This window comes from Arvicola amphibius, chromosome 10 (genome assembly GCF_903992535.2).
Source record: "Arvicola amphibius chromosome 10, mArvAmp1.2, whole genome shotgun sequence".
In the NCBI taxonomy this organism is placed as follows: Eukaryota; Metazoa; Chordata; class Mammalia; order Rodentia; family Cricetidae; genus Arvicola; species Arvicola amphibius.
In genome coordinates, this window is record NC_052056.1 from 104,942,346 (window position 1) to 104,962,548 (window position 20,203).

The 20,203-nt window shown below is 42.1% G+C and overlaps 1 protein-coding gene across 1 annotated transcript; it reads right to left on the bottom strand.

Moving 5' to 3' along the window:
- Positions 1-695: 695 nt before the first annotated feature.
- Positions 696-3,568, bottom strand: LOC119824378 (selection and upkeep of intraepithelial T-cells protein 8-like). The gene is given in 3 exon segments (XM_042055851.1): positions 696-756; positions 2,944-3,034; positions 3,037-3,568. Coding segments are annotated over 3 exon segments (684 nt in total).
- Between the last annotated feature and the right edge of the window lie 16,635 nt (positions 3,569-20,203).

A 20,203-nucleotide genomic window follows, 5' to 3' on the forward strand; every position in this document is an offset into this window, starting at 1 on the left:
TATCCTCTGATCTCTAACCTGCCACCTGACAAGGCAATCTTTTTGGGCCCCCACAGCAGTGGCAACAATGACAGGGAAAACGAGACTTTGAATAGTCTGTCATTACTTGCAGAGACCCTAAGCACAGAGGGATAGTTGTGAATTAAATTCCAGGAATAGGTCACTTCCACACTGTGCTAAGAGAGAAGGTGTCACCCTTGCCATTCAGGTAGTGACCTAGTCCAGAACCTTGCTCCCCTTAGTGAGCTGCAAAGGAAGAGGAGCCTAAAGGCTGGAGTAGCCTTGTTGGATGCTGGTGGGAGGATCTTTCTCACCCAAGCTGTTGGTGGACTGTGGCAGCCCTTGTAGTAAGCAAGAAGCTAGATTTCCATAATTTGTTTAGCAGAAGTTATATTTTATTATACTGATGGTCAGCACATAAGGTTCACACACTAAATTTTTAACTAGGTTCCTAAGCCTGTCTCTCCAAGGTTTCTCACTTGTGTAAAAAATATATGAAGATTGGTTCAGTCTCTAACAGAAGTCTCTGATTTCAGGACTGGGATCCTGGAAGAGATGCTCTAGCCCCAGGGCAGACTGAGGTGGGATCTCTCCAGATGTGAAGATCTGAGCACTGCTCTTGGTCTCTGGTTATAAACTGTCCAGTGGGCATCATGCATACATTTTCAATGCTGTTTCTGGTTATCTTGAGGAAATCATGTTATTGCCTTCTTGTTATCAAGCACAAACTTGGCTGCAGTCAGTTTCTTGACTAAGCTGTTTTTACATGTCTAAAAGGCATTTTACTATGTTCAGTGTAGTAACGATTCTGAATTGTATTTATGCTTTGCCATGCATACCAAATAATAAACCAGTGTGCCTTGGAATAATAATGGTATGGCTTTTCACTGGGAAGCTGAAACATTGTAAAACTGAAAGTTTTCTGAGTACAGGTTGTTGGATACAAAGTTATTTATTGATGACTTGTGTGACAGCCTTCAGGAACACGGCTCAAGAGAAAATCGAAAGACTTGGCATATACTAGACTTTTCTATCTGAGGGGTGTTAGAGGACACTCACACTTTCTATTGATGGTTTCCTTCTCTATTCTCTACTGTCTGTGTTCTTCCACACTCTTTCTACTGTATTCATTTTGTACAGATTCTGTAACCTAACAATTTTTTAAACAACATGCAAAGCGCAATGTGATGTCATTGTGTTTTTCAGTGAATGATTGTAATGAATACAGTCAAAAATATGTTTTTTTAATCTTCCTTACATGAATAACATTTCATGTTTTACAGGTGAAAAACAAATTATCCCAAGGACCCTCATACATTCATACCCAATCAACTTGTTAAAGTTCAATCATGTAGGCACGCAAGGTATTCTTTTCAGTCAGGGCTCTTACTGACAGGCTACACTTTGAAGTTACAAAGAAAGCACCAATTACTTCATTACTTTTTTTGAAAGGAATCTTTTAAGAAATTAAAAAAAAATAACTAATCAACTGGGCAGTGGTGGTGCCCACCTTTAATCCCAGCACTTGGGGGCAGAAGCAGGTGGATTTCTGTTAGTTCAAGGCCAGCCTGGTCTGTAATGTACTCTCTCAGTACAGTTCATGTGCCACTGTACCATTAGCGAGCCGGGCAAGGGCCTGGAATTAAAGAACACACAAGAGACCTTGGTCATTTGATAAGGAGATTAGCCGAATGCCGTTTTCAAACTTAGGAAAAACCTTGGGGCTGGAGAGATGGCTCAGTGGTTAAGAGCATTGCCTGCTCTTCCAAAGGTCCTGAGTTCAATCCCCAGCAACCACATGGTGGCTCACAACCATCTGTAATGAGGTCTGGCGCCCTCTTCTGGCCTGCAGACATACACACAGACAGACTATTGTATACATAATAAATAAATAAATATTTAAAAAAAAAACTTAGGAAAGACCTTAAATACCTAGCTGCTGCACAATGAGAGGTCCCCCAGGCAGGTGGGAAAATACCATGCCCAAAGTGGAGTAAAAATGGCCCTATAGATAACCAACAGGTGATGCAGAAGTAGCACAGGAACAAATAGGATGTTTAGCTGGTTGGCCAGAAACTGTCCTCAAGATGAAACCCCAGAAACCAGGGTAGACCCATGGGCCCTATACTGATCTACAAGAGCTAGTTCCAGGATAGGTTCCAAAGCTACAGAGAAATCCTGTCTCAAAAAAATAATAACTAATCTAAACTTTTATATATGAAAAATCATCTGTTAGCACTAATTTTAATCTTTCTAAATTGTTGTTATTGCATTGTTTAAATCTTTAGGGTGCATACCCATGCATCAGTAGATTATTTTAGATTATTTTATATCAGGGGATTTAGGGTAAAATTGGTATAAGGAATTAATCATCACCTTTGGTAATCAACAGTCCTAACAAGAAAGGCAGGTCAGCTAATTATAATTGGGCTTTTTTTTTTTTTTTTTTTTTTTTTTTTTTTTTTTTGAGGTGGCAGGAGGTGACTTTACTGTGATGGAAATAACATTTCTTAAAAAAAAAAAGAAGACCTCTTTACTTTCAGTGTTTCAATTAGTACTTCTTTTAGTGTTTCAGTGTGTTGTGTTTAAGGGATATAGACATTACCTGTGGATCTGAAAAAGCACAGGAAATTATTCGTAGTGATCTTCATCCCGAAAACTAAAACTGCATTAGCATTCTCAGAGCTGAGAGATGTAAATTCAACAGCTGTAAAGTAAGAAGTAAGCTGTGCATAAAAGCAGGAAATGAATATCATTTAATTTTAACTGAATTCTACTTGTGACTTAGGAATAAAATTAGGTGGAAAATGCCTTAATGACTCTATCCTTTTTGGATCAGTTACCTGATTTCATGAAGAAAAAAAGCTAAAACATAAAGTACAGATAAAAAAAATTGATATTGAAAGAAAAATGTAAATTAATTTCTTTATGTTATTCTCAAACAAGGCGTTTGGTAGGATGAGATTTGTTTGCTTCTCTTCACCTGTTAGAGGGTTTAGAACACAACATGTGATACTTTTCTGTGACTGATTCTGAGAAGAGTCATCTTCATGTGGAAAAATCTGTCTTCATCCTGGGAGTATGAGATGGATGAGTATGGAATTTCTTCCCCTTGACTGTCTCTCCACTCCATTCGGGGCTGTGGGAACCACCCCTCTGTAAAGCAACCCACAGTGGGTCCATCATAAGCAGGACTCTGAACATGGATTTGTGTTTTCAATCCAAATGCTGCCACACTGAGGTTCATGCTGATCACATCACTGAAGCCACTATCATTAAATAAACACTGGTAAAGTCCATCATCCGAAATGCTAATATTATGAATTCTGAGCGCCACTATGCCCTTCCCAATGGCCTCTTTCACAAACACTGTACGATTCACATATTCAGGGGCAGCTTCTCCATTTACCCCGTGGCCACCTCTGTCCTGATAAACAAGTTTGTAATTGTCACTCCTGAGCCAGCGCACCTCCATAGACTCTACACTGCGTGGTGGGGACACCTGGCAGCTGAGCTCGGCCTGGCCTCCTACCCTAGCCACCAAGTGTCCAGTGGGAGTAGTCACCATCAGATTCGTCTGTGTAGTGGTCTCCGAGATTCCTGGATCTGTGGGGAGTTTTAGTCATGGCAGCATTGAGCGTACTTCTACTTCTCTTCCTGTTTGCCTTTCTTCTCCTTGTATTATCCCTTTGAGAGTTGTCTCAGAATTCTTAGATTTTTCTCTGCAATAATTTTAGTCTTTCTTCTGTTTACACATTTCTATGACTAATATTCAAGGTCAGATGTTCTTTGCCAAGTTTTGACCTTTCAGTCTATTCATGAACCCATAAAGGAGGAAATTCTTCATTTCTGCAATGGTGCTTTTTATATATAAGATTCCTTTTCATTACTTTCTAAGAATTTCTAGGTTTGCTTATAGTATTACTTTGTTCTTTTTGTTTGTTTGTTTTTTTTTGTTTGAAGCAAGTGCTTCTCTTTTTTTTAAATTAAAAATTTCTGCCTCCTCCCCACCTCCCATTTACCTCCCCCTTTCCCCTCCACTCCCCCTCCCTCTCCTGCCCAAAGAGCAGTAAGGGTTTACTGTAATTGGGCTACTTTGTACTTGCTCCCTGACCTTAAAGAGTTCCTCCCTCAACTCTGTGCCATTTGAAAATTTAGATTGTCTTCTTGAGAATTTCACCTCAAAAATCTTTGAGAAAACAGCTTAGTCTTAAGTTTAAATTATTTTTATAGCTTAGTTTTAGCTATGTTGAAACGTGAAAAATCTACCAATATTAAGGTTAAAAGAATTTAAACCTCTAAAGCTGCAGAGAAACCCTGTCTCGAAAAACCAAAAAAAAAAAAAAAAAAAAGAATTTAAACTAGTTGGGCAAACTGGGACTCAATTTTTCTTAATTAATTTCTTAATTATTACCCTATGTCACAGTCTATACATATCCTCAATAGAAACTAATGTGTTCTAGCTGTGTGACACTTATTTATATATTTTCATCAAAACAATTTAAACCAACATTATTTTCAATTAGACGGTACAACAAAAGAAGAAATCATCTTCATGGTAGTCCACAGGTAGTAATTCCAATAGAATGGGATGTTTCCATGAGCAAAACACACTACATTACAGGCAGTGTTGATCTCCCTACACCCATTCACACCAAGCCAGATAGATACCAGAGAAAGATAGCAGCAGCAAACATGTAAAGACACAAAAGAGGAAAAAGACCTGGGATCCCTCATCTAGGGACCTTGTTCATAAAAGATTGTCCCATCAGAAATTCTCTTTCTGGTGGGCTAAGAACTTCAATTGTCACACGCTGCTTCTCTAATAAGATGATGGCAGATATTAAAACAGGCAACTCAAGAAAAACATAACTGGTTTGGAAGGTGGTTGTACACATGTTTGTTCCCAGTACTTGGGAGGCAGAGGCAGGAAGATCTCTGTGATTTAAAGACCAGTTTAATCTACAAAGTCAGTTTCAGGATAGTCAAGATTTTTACACTACGTAACCCTGTCTTGAGAAACAATTTAAAAAGCCCCACAAAATAAACCATAACTGGTATTAAAGAAATATCTCACTTTCTTCCCTGTCCAATGGGAAGACAAGAAACAATCTTGTCATTATTCTTACATTTTATCAAATGTAAGCTGATTACTTCACATAATCTATCCTGGGGCCTTGAGTGGGTCCCCCTTAAGAAGGTGCTTCAAGATTTGATGATTTTCCTTCCTGATTTCAGTCTGGATTTTGTCTGATCAATTGTTATTATGCTTAGATTCATTCATTGTGAACAAAGCATGTTGCTCCTGTGCCATTGCATGTTGGAAGGAAAAGTCTCCTTCAAGTATAAGGTAGCATGTGGTCAGATAAAATGTAGTTGTCATTGTCTAAGAGATGGAGAAACCTGTTGGTGAGATGAGAATGGCAAACATAGCCCCATATTTTCAAATAATTGTTTCCCTAGTTGATAGAATTTTTTTTTAGGAATGAGTAGTGTTGTGGATTTTTGCAAAGGTGTGCTCAAGTGCATGGGCTTTGAGTCTTGGAAAGCGTGGAATCATACTGGTGCGTACTTTACCTCCTTCCTGAGATTCACTATGTGGATTCTCAGCTTTTCTTTGTTTACTAGGCCATCAATTCCTTTCTAGAAATGTAAGCCCAATATAATGCTTTATTCCATAAATTGCCTTGGACATGGTGTATTGTATACACAAGAGTTTTGTGAAGCAAGAACTCATTTAATTGTATCACACAGGGACTTATATTGGGTTGTGATGGGGCAGAGAAGCTTGGGATGGGTTGAGGCAGAGTAAGTAACAAGGGCCAATAATACTCTGCCACGCTAGAGGTGGCTGGGCGGGGGTGGCCACCACTATATTATAGGCAGAGGCTGGGGCCACACCTCCTCTGCCCTTCCCCCGGCCCCCGGGGTGGGAATCCACCGGGCATTGGCGGCCTGGCTTGCTTGTGACTTGCCAGGATGGCTTGTGTGTGCAAGCATGCATCAGGGCTGCAGAAACTACTAGAGACCTACTAGAGAGGGCCAGCTCTGCGGGTCACAATGGAGGGGGAGAGGGGATGTTGCAGGGACTGCTAGGAATGGGGGAGGAGCCATCTATTTTAGTTTTGCAGCCAGGAAAAGTCATTCATTCCCAGGTGGGACTTGGAAGGCTGAAGTTTGCTACGTCCCTCCAGTCATGATGCACTCCCTCAAACACAGGCAGAGAGGCCGGCTGCAAACTAGGTGGGGGGGGGGGGCCTTGTCCCTCTGTTGCTGTCATCGAAATATACTTTATTGATCCCTGAGTACTCCCCCTAGGCCATCACCTCCTGAATTCACCTGGTCTCCTCTGCGCCTGACTCCTCCCCTTTTTCATAGCAGCCCTAAGTCTTCAAAAGAGGCTGCCCTGTCTCTTGAGTAGGTGAGACCTGCTTTATATAGTATCTCCTGGTATTTCCTTCTCCACTCTTTTCAGAGCCACAAATTAAGATTTATTTGATGATTATCCACCTCCTCCACTAGAATGTAAGTTCCCAGGGTAAGAATTGCATCCTCCTCCTCATCGCCCTCCCACCACGTTTAGTCTACAGATAGAGTTGAAAAATATCAGTTGTATGGCTAAATAATACTGGGAAGAATCTTAATAACAATTTGACACATAGGAAAGGTGAGGGCCTAATAAAAGGAAATTACTAAATTCAAAGTTCCCCTTCTACAGCTGGCAATGAATAGATCTATTCCACCTGAAAATGATTCCTGGAGTCAGACCTCATGAAAGAGGGAAACTTCCAGAACCAGCTCTTGCTTTATTCCATCTCACCAATTCCTGGGTGTTAGTGGAGGATCTTCTATTTAGTGGATGCTACCAGAATGTACTAAGAATGGGGATGGGGGAGGGTATGGGTAGAGTACTTGCCTAGCAAACATCAGGCCTTTCTTAAACTCAATTCCCAGCACTGGGAGAGAGGTAAGGGGAGGGGGCACAGAAAGTGACTTTGTGCCTGCTAACACAGCAGCCTGTCAGCAGTGTCCCCTGGGAACCTCAGGATTCTAAGAGCAGGGAGACCTGGCCTTGCAATCCGATGCTGCTATGTGGCTTGGGGACTAGCGAGTACTGTTTTCCTCCTTAAGCATAGGTAGCATCTAGAGTTGTTTGAAAGTCTTCATCTGAAGCATGCTTTATAGAAGGTGTTATTAGTTAGCACATTGCTTTCTGGGGTCACACTTGACCCACGCAGTATGAGTTATATGGACCCGGTCAGGATGAGAGCCCTGGGGACATCATATAAAAAAACAGCTTGAGCAGGACGTGAGAGAAGAAGGCATCAATCACTCGTCTAGTTTTCCTGCCTGCCCACCTTCTGAATTACCTGCCTACATTTGGAAAATTCCTACCGACATCTAGGGAACTTTCACTGTTTCAGCCCTAATAAGAGATGCGGCATCTCCCAGGGAATCTTGAGGCTCTCACACACTTCCCTGGTCTGAGGGTACGAGCATAAGTCATGAGCTCTGCCAATGAGGTGCCACTGGTAAGTCGAACTTCAAATCTGGAGCTAAACAGGGAGAAGGGAAGGTGGATAAGAATTTCTTTCTGTGTGGTGCAGGTTGCTATGGGGCTTGCGGAGGCCTCTTGCGCCTGAAGGAGGAAGTGTCAGTCTCCATGTTGAGGGGAGAGGATCACTGCAGCAAAAGGAGGGGACCAATTTTGGTGCTGCTGCTGCTTGCTGGGGTTTGACTGCCAGTCCTTACACTTACTGAATCAATGTTAACGCCATATGCTGCTAATTTGAGGGTGATTCCGGGAGAGGGAAATGGTTTAGTATGGGGCTTGGGTTTTTTTTTAAACTTGTTTGATTTTGTTGGTTTAATTTACTTGAGTTAGCTTCTGCTGTTTGTGATAGGAGCCTCAACTGCCCCAGTGGTCAAGGGCCAGTATTTGGTTTAAGCAAATCACGTGTAAGAACAGTTCTCCAAAATCTTCCAAGTGTTTGCTATTTTCTTCTTCTCTTCTCTCAACAGTTATCTGACACCTACCTGCCAGATATGTGAAATTAAGAAGAGAAAGGCCAGGGCCATTGAAGTGGCTCAGTGTAAAGGTGCTTGCCACTAAGCCTGGTGACCTAAACTCAATGTCTGGGCCCCACAGGGGAGAAGAGAACCGGTTTCCACAAATTATCCTCTGATCTCCACTTGATGTGTGAGGGCTCAAGTGTGCCCACAGGCAGAGACGCACACACAGCACAGATGTGATTTTCAGCACTGAAGATGAGAAAACCTGGGTGTGGTGGATTGCAGCTACAGCCTCAGGCCCTTGGCAGGCTGGGGAAGACAGGCAACCTCAAATTCAAGGCCAGCCTAGGGGAAATCAGGAGTTGTGGTACAGCCATGACTGCAGAATGAGTCCCTGTCTAAAAAAACAAGCAAAAAAAAAAAAAAAATCCTCCACCAGCCAAAAGAATAAGAATGCAAGAAGACTATGTAGAAACCCAGAGTCTGCGACTGAAGGAGACCAGACTGGGCTATGTAACAGACAGGAAGACAGAGACGTTTATAGTTAGAACTTGTGCTCAAGGAAATTAGATTTTTTGACAATATAGATAAACAAATACCAAACGAATATTATGAAACCTACCTGGCAGAAGCAGATAAAGGCTTAACATTTCTTTGTTCACAAAGCCAAAGAATTTGTAAGACGAGCTTCTTTTTAAAAATTTAATACTGGGGACACTGGAGAGGTTCCTCAGCGGTTAAGTGTGCTGGCTGCTCTTCCAGAGAACCAAAGTTCAATTTCCAGCACCTCACACCTGCCTGTAACTCCAGTTCCAGAGGATCTGACAACCTCATACAGACATACAGGCAGCCAAGCCACCAATGCACATAAAATACAAATAAATGAATTATTCTAAACAAACCTTAATCTTGTGGATTAAACCCCAGGCTAGCACACCTGCTAGGTGAGTGTACTTGCCCCTCTAGAACTCAGTGTGATTTTTATAAATATTTTCTCCGGTGGGGTGGGGATTGTCAAAGCAGTGTCCAAGAATGGAGATGTGTGAGGTTTCCAGGTCCTTGTGAGAAAACAAGAAACCAAGCCAAGAGTCTTGTGACCTCAGTTTCTTCAAACGACAGATTTTTTTTCTTGGGTTATGCTTTCAAGCCCCTCCCAGGTGTAGTGCATAGGAGTGAGTTTGCTTCAGGTAATTCATTACAACCAGCTGTGATTATTTGTTTCTATGCCTCTGCAGAAAGACACATTGCTGAGTTTGGCTTGTCAGCCACATGTGCTTTGCCCTTGGGACTACATGCTTGACTCATGTGATTCCTCTTAACCCCCACAGTAAAATTTGTCTGATGCTTGGAATAGAGTTGGCTATTGCATGAGACTTTAGTCCACCTCATTTATGGGCTTTGTTTTACCAGGTCCCGCCACCTCTAGAGCGATAAGAGGGATGGGAAATGTTGTAGCTGAGGCTGGCCTCAAACTTACTATGTATCTGAGGTGGACCTTGAACTCTGATCCTACTGCCTCCATATCCCAAGGCTTGGGTTAGGAGGTGTGAGGCACCATGCCTAGAACCCAATGATATTTTTCAAATTGGTAAAGGTCACAGACAGCTCCCAGAGGAGGACATTCTGCCTTCTAATTCATGAAAAGGTCTTCAGTCCCATTATAGTGAAAGAGTGAGAAACAAAATCTTCAAGAAAGCACTTTGCTCTTTAAATGATTGACAATGTTCAAAAAGCTTAACACACTGAAGGCAAGGCTGTGGCTGCAGCTAGAGTCAGGCATTTATAGTGGGACAGCTGATAAGAATCTAAAGACAATGATATAGGACACAACAAAATTGAAAGTGTTGCATTTGATAGAGCAAAGCCAATTTTACAAACATTTGGTTATACATATATGCAAATAAATATATTCAATGACTAATGCATTTTTTTTTCTTCTTCTTTGTTTGCTTTTTTCTTTCAAGACGGAGTTTCCCTGTGTATCCCTGACTGTCCTGGAACTCAATCTATAAACCAGGCTGGCCTAGATAAATTCAAGACACATCTCTGCGTCTTACATAGGTACACATGAATGCCATGAGTTTTCAGCAAGTGCTTAAGCCTAGACAGAAATGGAGAAGAGTTTGCTTGTCCCGTTCTCCTGTAATTTCTTACATTATTATCCAGCACTCCTAATGTTCTTTCAGGGTCCCTGTTCAGGCACCAATTTTTGGGGACTTTTCCCCAACTTCCTCGGTTATGGATGACCCTGGGTAGTGCCGCAGAATTCAGGACACAGAAAATGCAGAGTAGGAGATACAACTGCATACTTAATGGCAAAACCAGTGCTCTTTTATAATACCCAAATCACGATTCAAACTAGGTTTCCATAATGCATGAAGATAGTTTCATAAACTAGTATCTTGGCTGCAAATAATTTTAAGAGCTTTATGCCTGGTGTTATGGGAATAAACTTTGCTGTAATATAATATGTAAAACATCTCATCAGAAGACAAACCACAACCTAATTAGAACCTTTGAACTAGAGTGCGCATATGTGTTCTCAAGGACTGACCATTGGCAAGGCACTCTACTGATGGAAGAGGTTTGCCTCCTCCTAACTTGGTTTGCCAAACATGTCGGCAAGAATGATACCTCAAGTCACCCTTGCACAGAGGTTCTTACGCAGTTCAAAAATGACCCTCCTCAGTATCCAAATTTTAAAAGAAATTATTTAGGAAGTCAGAGAGTTCTAACAGGAATGGGACTGCAGTAAGAGACTTTATTCTACCACAGGTGTGCAGTACAGAGAAGGGGTGGGAAGCATGCTGCCACAGGAACCACACAGAGTCCTTCAGTCAGAGGTCATTTCTCATTGAATCGTGGTGCATGGGTTAATAACATCCATGTTCCTCTCCATAAACAGCTGAGTTAGAAATGGATGGTAGAGTGCTAGAGAATTGGCTCAGCCATTAAAGGTTCTCCACCAAAAATATAAGAAATGGATGGTAGACAGTAGAATCCAAACGTTCACAATAGGACGGAAATTTATGGCTAAGCAATAAAGTTGATGACACTAGTATCAGCTCATGCTTAGCCTGGTGTCAGTGCAGACAGAAACATTTGTAGGCATGTGCACATCTTTAGGTTCCTATGCACACATATTCATGCCTCCCCCTGTCAGCTGAAAGAGCTTAGGATCAATACTCAACTCTGCATCCAGATCCTGGTTTCTACAGTCATCCTCCATAGAAAATAGTCAAAGCACCTCGGAGGAAAAAATCCCAGGATTAGGGCAGGAAATGCTCAAGATGAGCTTGGCAGAAACTGAGGAAGCACTCAGGAGAAAAAGAAGTGAAGGGGACATATCAAAGGTCACGGACAAACTGGAAGGGCTACCAATGACCCACAATGAAGTTATAAAATATATAGCAATGATTTTACAAGAATAAATAAGAGGTCATTTAGCAATAAAATATTATTACTTAATTTAGACTATAAAGTAAATATATATGAATCCATAGTAAGTAAGAGAAATAGATGGATAGAGAGATAGATGTATAGATAGACAGATGTTTGATAGGCAGTGAGAGAGAGAGAGAGAGACAGACAGACAGAGAGAGAGAGAGAGAGAGAGAGAGAGAGAGAGAGAGAGAGAGGATGGATGAGTAGATAATAACTCTCTCCTGGAAGAGAATGACAAACCATGTGTGTGAGAACTACACATTCATGCCGAAAGAACAAACTCCCACTCCATCAATTCGGCATGTGTGTGATGATGACTTTGCAGATGTTTCAGTGGGAAGGTGGATAAAGGAGCTACTTTATGATGGTGGCATCCCATAAGCACCAGCAGCAGTCATTTATGTTGAAAGTAGGTCAAGATGAGCAAGGCACACTTCACCTCAACAGGCTTCCTTCACAGCCTAAAGACATTTTTCCAGAATGCTTGACCACACCCACGGAAGTGTTGCAGTCATCACAAACAAGGGAAGGCTGAAAGAGATAAAGGCTGGGAAGAATAAACTGCTGAATGGAAAACAACACGGGGAAAGGAGAGCTAATAAAGTCTGGATGAACTGTAGAACATGACCAATGACACTGCATCGATACTGGTCCGCTATTGTAACAGAATTAGAGAAGAGTCAGTGAGCTTCCAAACCAATCAATAAAAACTATCACACCTGCAGCATGGAGAGCAGGAGTAGGAAGAAGTGAATGGCACTTGGTCCTGCACAGAGCTATGACGAGGTCAGACACAGATGCAGAAGGAGGGGAGAAATAACACCAAACTCATTTCCTAGATGTGGTAAAAAGCCAAAAATTTGAAAATTCCAGGAGCAGACCATACACAGAACTGAGAATTAAAGTAAAATCTCACCAGGCTGGCAGCTGTTTATGTCAATGGACACAATCTTAGAGTGATCTGGGAACAAGGAGTCTACTGGAGAAAACGCCCTCAGAGGACTGGCCCAGAGGACTGGCCCAGAGGACTGGCAGGGCTGGCGTTGTGGAATAATCTTTTTGTACACTGTGACTATGTGTCACTCAGACTGGCTTAATAAAAAGCTGAACTGCTGATAGCTAGGTAGGATTTCAAGGGCAGAAAGAATGCTAGGAAGAAGAAGGGGTGAGAAGCCAGCCAGATGTGGAACGAGTCAGATACACGAAACAGAATAGAGGTAAAAGACACTCGATAGAATGTAGATTGATAAAAATAAGGTTTAAATTATAAGGACTAGTTAGAAACAACTCTAAGCTATCTGCAAAGCTTTCAGAATTAATAAGAAGTGTTGGGACAGAAAAATTCTGCCAGCAGCTGGAGGGCATTTTCTAGGCTGGGGATTGATATGGGAAGCCCCAGACCACTGTTAACAGTGCCTGCCATGGGCAGATGATGCTAGAGGGTGTAAGAAAACAAACCGGGCAAGCCAGGAGGAGCAAGTCAGTAAGCAGCATTCCTCCATGGCCTCTGCTTCAGGTCCTGCTCCAGCTTCCTGTTTTGGCTTCCTTCAGTGAGAGGTGTACTGTGGAACCTTTCCTCCCGTAGCTGCTTATGGTCATAGTGTTTCATTACAGAAACAGAAACCCTCACAAAGACACATTCCTACACACAATAGTCAGGTCCCTAAAATGAAGAGGGACACTCAGAATCCTGGGTTTTTATTATTAAGAACAATTAGAATTTGTGCTATGAAAAGATCACAAGTTCCAAGGCCCCAGTCACTACCACTATTTTAGTTCCTACTGCTGTTCCTTCAGCATCAGTCTTTAGCCCTGCTCCTTTAGTTCCTACCCCAGTTCCTTAACCCCATTCCCTCCCCCTCCCCCTTTAGTTCCTACCCCAGTTCCTTCAACCCCATTCCCTACCCCTGCCCCTTTAGTTCCTACCCCAGTTCCTTCAAACCCATTCCCTACCCCGCCCCTTTAGTTCTACCCCAGTTCCTTCAGCTACTGCTCTGGATGCTGCTAAGCAATCCACACCTTCACGAGCTCAGCAGACAGATACTTCCACTCCTTTACTCCCCACTCCCTCCTCTTGCTCTTCAGCTCTCAGACTCCCACTAACTACACCAGCAGTCCCGCTGAATCATTCTTTCTCTGCCATGTCTTGATGCAGTAGTCGCCCAGCAGTGGCACCCACATTGACCCTCTTCTTACATGCTCACATGCTGCTATGGAACCCAACCCTAACTGAGCTAAGCCCATGGCAATTCTCCCATTGTGAGAGGTGGTGGGCATAGATGGATTGATTGAGGTACACGTTCCTTTCTCACTCTCAGAACTCTCCCATATAGAACAAAAACTGGGACCCTTTATGTCTAATTCTACCATATTCATAAAACAATTCTTATATAATCCCACCTTTCTTGATACCTATATGATCTTATCTAATAACCTACTTCCTGGAGAGCACAGGCAAGTTTGGGTGCAGGCCAGAATACATGCAGCTGAGATTCACCAAACTCATGCAACCCATTAGGTAGGGACAAGTTTTTGACTTGCCTCCTGGAAGGTCTCTGTAAGGCTGCCCTCAAGCCTGTAAACTATGCTAAGCTCTCAGAGGTCATTCAAAATATGAAGGAAAGTCCTTCCACGTTTTTGGAGCACCTTACAAAAGCTCAGTTACATATACTAACTCAGATCCAGAAACCATGGAAAGCAGACAGTTCCTCATGACTCCTTTTTTTTCTCATTGCTACCCTGATATTAAGGCTAAACTTAGACATTTGGAGAAAGGCCCATTGACACCGCAGGCAGAAATCTTAGAGTTGTCATTTTAAGTTGTACCATGTGAGGAATGACAAAGCCCACAATCACTGTCATGATCCCTCAACTGACCGATGTGACAGACTGCCGGATCCGTGTTGTCCATGCTGCTCACTTCCCCCCCCCCCCCCCCCCCGGGGCTCAACAATTGCCAAGCCTATGCTTTAAATGTGGTAAAACTGGTCACTGGGACCAAGCATACCCTAATCCTCATCGTGGTCCAGAGAGACCTTGTCCTAGATGCCATAGGGAAGGATATTGGGCAATCAATTGTCCTCATACATATAGTGGCATGGAGACATCAAACCCAGAAAATTCCCGTTGATCTTCTAAGTCTGGCCATGGATGAGTGAGGCTGCCTGGACTCCTTTGACCCAGCCACAACTATTATCTGTAACAGGGAGCCATGGGTAAACACCATGGTATTAGGAAGGCCCATCTCCTTTCTCTTGAACACCAGAGCCACATACTCGGTACTGAGGGAGTTCAAGGGGCCTACCTCTCCTTCTATTGTTGGAGTAAGGGGACAGCCTTATCTACCTCAGTAGATAAACTTAACTGGGTTTTTAGGGGTATTTATCTCACTCATTCATTTTTAGTCATGCCAACTTGCCTGGTACCTATTATGGGAAGTAATTTTTTTAGCAAAAGTAGGAGCTTCCATTTCAATTGCTCCTTCCATTCATCTTATATCAACTTGCCAGCAGCTCCACTCCTCCTCCTTCTGGCCTCCCAATTTCATATCCCCAATGTCTACCTCTACCAATGTTTTCCTCTACCAGCCTCCCACATGGACCCCCAAGTCTGGGACACCCCAAATCCCCCTGTTGCTAAGCACCATTCCCCATTGTTATCCAATTACAAGGTCTTACTAAGTATATTACCCAAGCTCAGTACCCTCTCTCTCTCCAGAGTCTTAGGGGGCTTAAGCATATTATCTCTGTCCTTTTAAGAAAAAAGCGACTTTGTCCCACTTCTTTTCCCTTTACCACCCCTATACTTGCTGTTCAAAAACCTAATGGAAACTATTGCCTGGTTTAAGATCTCTGGCTCATTAACTCCACAGTGGTCACTCTTCATCCTGTAGCGCCTAACCCTTACACACATCTTTCCAGTATTCCTCCAGGAACCTCCCACTTATCAGTTTTAGGCTTCAAGGATGTTTTTTGTCTCTCTTCCTCTCAGATCTCAATCTCAAAACATGTTTGTCTTTATGTGGACTGACCCTGACACTCACCTCTCCACACAGCTCACCTGGACCATTCTTCCTTAGGGATTCTGGGATATCCCACACCTGTTTGGTCAGGCTTTAGCTTCTGATCTTCCCTTACTGTCTCTCCCTAAGTCTAAACTCAAACAGTATGTGAAATTTTACTTTGCAGTCTATCTTTGGAGATCAGCAAAAGTGATACCTCTGCTATTTTAAATTTCCTGTCCAAAGGGGGCTATAGAATCTCACCTTCTAAGGATCAATTGTCTATTGCTCATGTTATTTACTCGGGATTAACTATTATCACAACCTAAAAAGCTATTACCCTAGACAGATCAAAGCTAATTCTGTCCCTTGAAGTTCCTTACACAAAACAAGAGGTTTATCGTTCCAAGGAATAGCTGGCTTTCTGCCTTCCTGGATCCCCTCTTTTTCTCTCCTTACCCACCATTTATATGAGGCAGCTCTTGGCTCTCTGCATGAGCTCCTTCTCCATCCCATTACTAAATCTTTCAGAGACTCCGCCAAGCCCTTATCCAGGCCCCAGCTCTTTATCTCCCAGATTTAACTTGTCCTTTCTCCCTCTATGTAACAGAGAAGGAGGGATATGTCCTTGGTGTCCTAGGACATCAGCTGGGACCTTCCTTTTCACCTGTAGTGTACCTGTCAAAGAAGCTGGACCTCATTACACAGGGCTGGGCACCCTGCATATGTGCTTTAGTGGCCACTGAGCTTCTTATTCATCAGTCAAAGAAACTAAATTTTGGTTCACCCACCACTGTCTTCTCCCACCACAACCCATCCCATCTCTTAATGTACAAAGACTTACAAACCTTACCCCCTTCCCAAGTTCTTTCCCTACAGGTGGCACTAGTAGAAGATGCCTCACTCACTTTCCATTGCTGCCCACATTTTAATATCTCAAATCTCCTACCTCAGCCTAACATTAATTTTCCCCATCTCACACCTGGAATGATTTTAAAAAGTATTATATTGCCCTAATATTCTAATTCTGCTTTTCTGAAATTTTATTCACTTTTGTGCTCTCTCCCTCTCTCCCTGTCCCTGTCCCTCTCCCTTTCTCCCTCCCTCCCTCCCTCCCTCTCTCTCTCTCTCTCTCTCTCTCTCTCTCTCTCTCTCTCTCTCTCTCTCTCTCTCTCTCTCTGTGTGTGTGTGTGTGTTTATGCTTATGTAGACTATTTAGCACATATTTTCAAACTCACAATGATATTCTTTTCACTCTGTCTAGAGTACTGGTACTTAAAGAATCCTGGAGAAATAGTTTTTTCTATGGTGCATATCATTTGTCTTATGTATTTGTTGTGGTTACTTTTACAAACTAATTGTAATCATTATTTCATATGTATTGGAATTTTTCCAGTATGCATGTCTTTGTGTCCCATTCATGTATGGTGTCTAAGAGGCCAGGAGATGGTGTTAGAACACCTGATACTGGAGTTACAGATAGGTCAAAGTTTCAATATGTACTCGAAATGAAACCTGGTTACTCTGGAAGAATCTTGAGCCTGCTTAACTACTAAGGTATTTTCCACCCCAAGTTTTCTCTTCTTCATTGTTTCCTGTCTAAAACAGCCTAATCACAGTCAGACCCCTGATACTGATTTAAAACAGCTTAACTCCTTCCATGTGAATCAGCCACCAGTAGGAGTGAAGTTCCAAATTGTTTATGAAATACAGTATTGTCAGCCCCTAAGCCATATTACTACAACTAATTAAACAAACTCATCAGATTGTAATCTGATATTTCAGCGTATTTGTTCACACATACTTAACAAGTAAGACACTACAAGGGAAATATTTGGGAAGAGATGGAGGAAGACCAAATAGAGGAAAGTGATGTTATGTCTTTCAATTAATAATGTACAAAGATAAATTTTAAATGAAAGAAGTAAGTATTGAGATATGGCTCAGCAATTGAGAGTACTGGGTACTGTTACAGAAGACTGAAGTTCCATTCCGTACTCCACATGGTAGGTAAGACTTAGCATAACTGTAGTCTCTGGATTATTGTCCCTTCTTCTGACCTCTGTAATTACTGTGCACATACACATGTAAACAATACATATGTAACTAAAATTTTCAAAGAAGTTTAGAAAACATAGAGTCAAATTCTCTAGAGTAATGCCACAACCCTGAGACAAGAAGCAGGCAGGGTTAGTTAAATAAACTAATTCTGGTCTTCCATGGAAGCAGCTGTGGCCTTCTTCTGAGCCAGCCTGCTCAGAGACTAAAGCAGCTGGTGCTCAGGTTGAAGGAGCTCACTAGAGTCATTCCTCTAATGACAGATTAGTGATGGGTGACTCTTCCTTGATGTTATCTGTGTTTGTGTTCTCTGTCCTTTGGATATGGGGAATTGTGTCATTGCCACATTTAACTTTTAGATCTAACATCACAATTATGTTATCTAAGATAACAAAAAGGCCCCAAGCATTCTGCTTTTACAGTCTCTTTTATCTGATTCTCAACAAAGAAGTTTTAGTGCAAGATAACCTTGCCAGGGGAATTTCTTTTCATTTTTTTTTAAAAGATTCATAGGTTCCTGCAAGAGTTTGAGATAAGAATACTCCTAAATAAATCTCCTTTTACATTGTGATCATGTTGATCATATTTAGAAGTGGATTTGTTGACTGACTATGCTTAGGAATTAGGCATAATTCCACAGGAACATGTCCAGATTCTATAAGTAAAATCTCCATGCTTTCCTTCTTTAGGAACAGCTTTGCTTTGGAAATAATACCCATGTTCTCCTTGTCACCTGAGGTAAGTAAGCTGTCTCATTTCTTCAGTTTTGGCTGCTGTGAAGTCTGTTCTAGGTAGTCAATCTGTCTGCCTCTGGGATTAATTAAAAGTCAAAAAGCTGGGTACACCTATAGGGGTTTTTCTTATTTAAGGTTTTGAAATGGGAAAACTCACCTTTAATCAGAATCTTTTGAGGTGAAAGCATCCACATGCACCAATTCTTGGTGGTGAGGATCTTTAATCTCAAAGTAGTTGGATTTTCTGAGTGTGTGACCAACCTGGTCTAGAGAATGTCATCCAGGTCAACACAGAAAAACAATGTCTCAAAAAAAATCAAGAAAATCAATCAAACAAAAATATCCACTTATTATCTGGATCCCCCCTTCTGGTGGCATTTTACTTAATAGGGATATTGACGAAAAAAAGCACTGTCTCTATTTGTCTGCCATAACTCAATCTCTCTCTCTCTCTCTCTCTCTCTCTCTCTCTCTCTCTCTCTCTCTCTCTCTCTCTCTCTCTCTCTCTCTCTCTCCCTGCTGGTTCCATAATTGGCTAGGAAGTTTATTCCTTTCATAGATTTAGAGTCTACTTCTTTGGAATTATCATATATACTGCAAATCTGCTGAGACATCTAGTTCATGGATTTTCATTCAGGTTTCTATCAGTAGGTAGCCACAGTTGGAATAGCTGGACCACAACCTGTGAGACATTTTAATAAATCCACCTTCTACATATATGAAGAAATTCATTCTACCAGTCCCCTTCAAGTAGAGAACCCTAAATAATGCAAGGATTTTTTTCACCTGCTCACTGAGGAAGATGTGCTGACTCATAATACTGCCCATAAAAGACATTCTTCTAGCCCTATTCTCTCTAGGTATTCAACTACCATGAGACAACCCTTATTATTATTATTCTTTTCTCAAGACTTGGACCTCAAATTCAGGATTTAAAATCCTGGATGTATCAACTAATTTTCTTTCAGGAGAAAAATATATTATCTTGTTGGTGATGTGGTTCCTGAATTGCTCTCATGGTTGTCAGAAGTATCTGTGACAACCAGGTAAAAATCACCCTTAGTTCTCCTGATGTCAGCCTGAAGCCATAGAACAAACTTCATCTTTTGTGTCCTAAATGTGTAATTTTGTAATGTTCAGGGCACCCTTGCATCTGTTGAACAGGAGAATCACTCCACTCCATATTGTGTACTGGGCTGTGCAAGCCAAAGCCAGGCACATACATTGTGTCTAAGAGGAAGAAGGCCATGTGCCTATGGGCTGCAGGAAGATAGCTGGGTCATCTACTGGAGACAGAGTAAATGATATTGAAATTCATATTTCTGCAGGTCCATAAATTCTGGATCTCTAGTATGGAAGTCAGAACGAAGGACTGCTGTGCTGTGCCTTTAAATACACTGTAACCCTGAGAGAGGTGTTCTTGTCACTCAAGTCTCACTAGCCAATCACAGCCTCCAAGCTGACCTGTCAATCAAAAGTCAGGTAGGACTTCCTGGCTCCGTGTTACAGGCTTGATTTTAAAGCAGAGCGGGTCTCAGTGGATTGTGTGCTGTTTTGTGAGTGGTAGTGCAGGGATCATGGAGAAGAGCATGGGTGAGCATGGAAGCCACGACGTGGTGAGTAAGGGGCTGCTGTCCCAAGATAGGGAGGAGAGGATGGTGAGCCATGGGAGACAGTGTTGCAGATCCTCCCGGAGCTTGGGTGAGAGCCTAAGGCCACAGTCAGGGTTCTCTTAGGTCCCACGTGGTACTCGCAACTCCCCAGGCACAGTTTCTGGTCTTGAAAAAATTCCTTCGTGGGCTGCATCTATGAAAAGCATTTCGAGGAGGGACCTGTGTGTAGAAACTTCTTTGTAGTCAATATCAACGTGATTTTGATGCATATGGAAGCCAAGCTGTTGGAGAGTTTTTCTAGCATCTCCCAGAAGTTCGGCGTTTTGTGTTTAACATTTAGT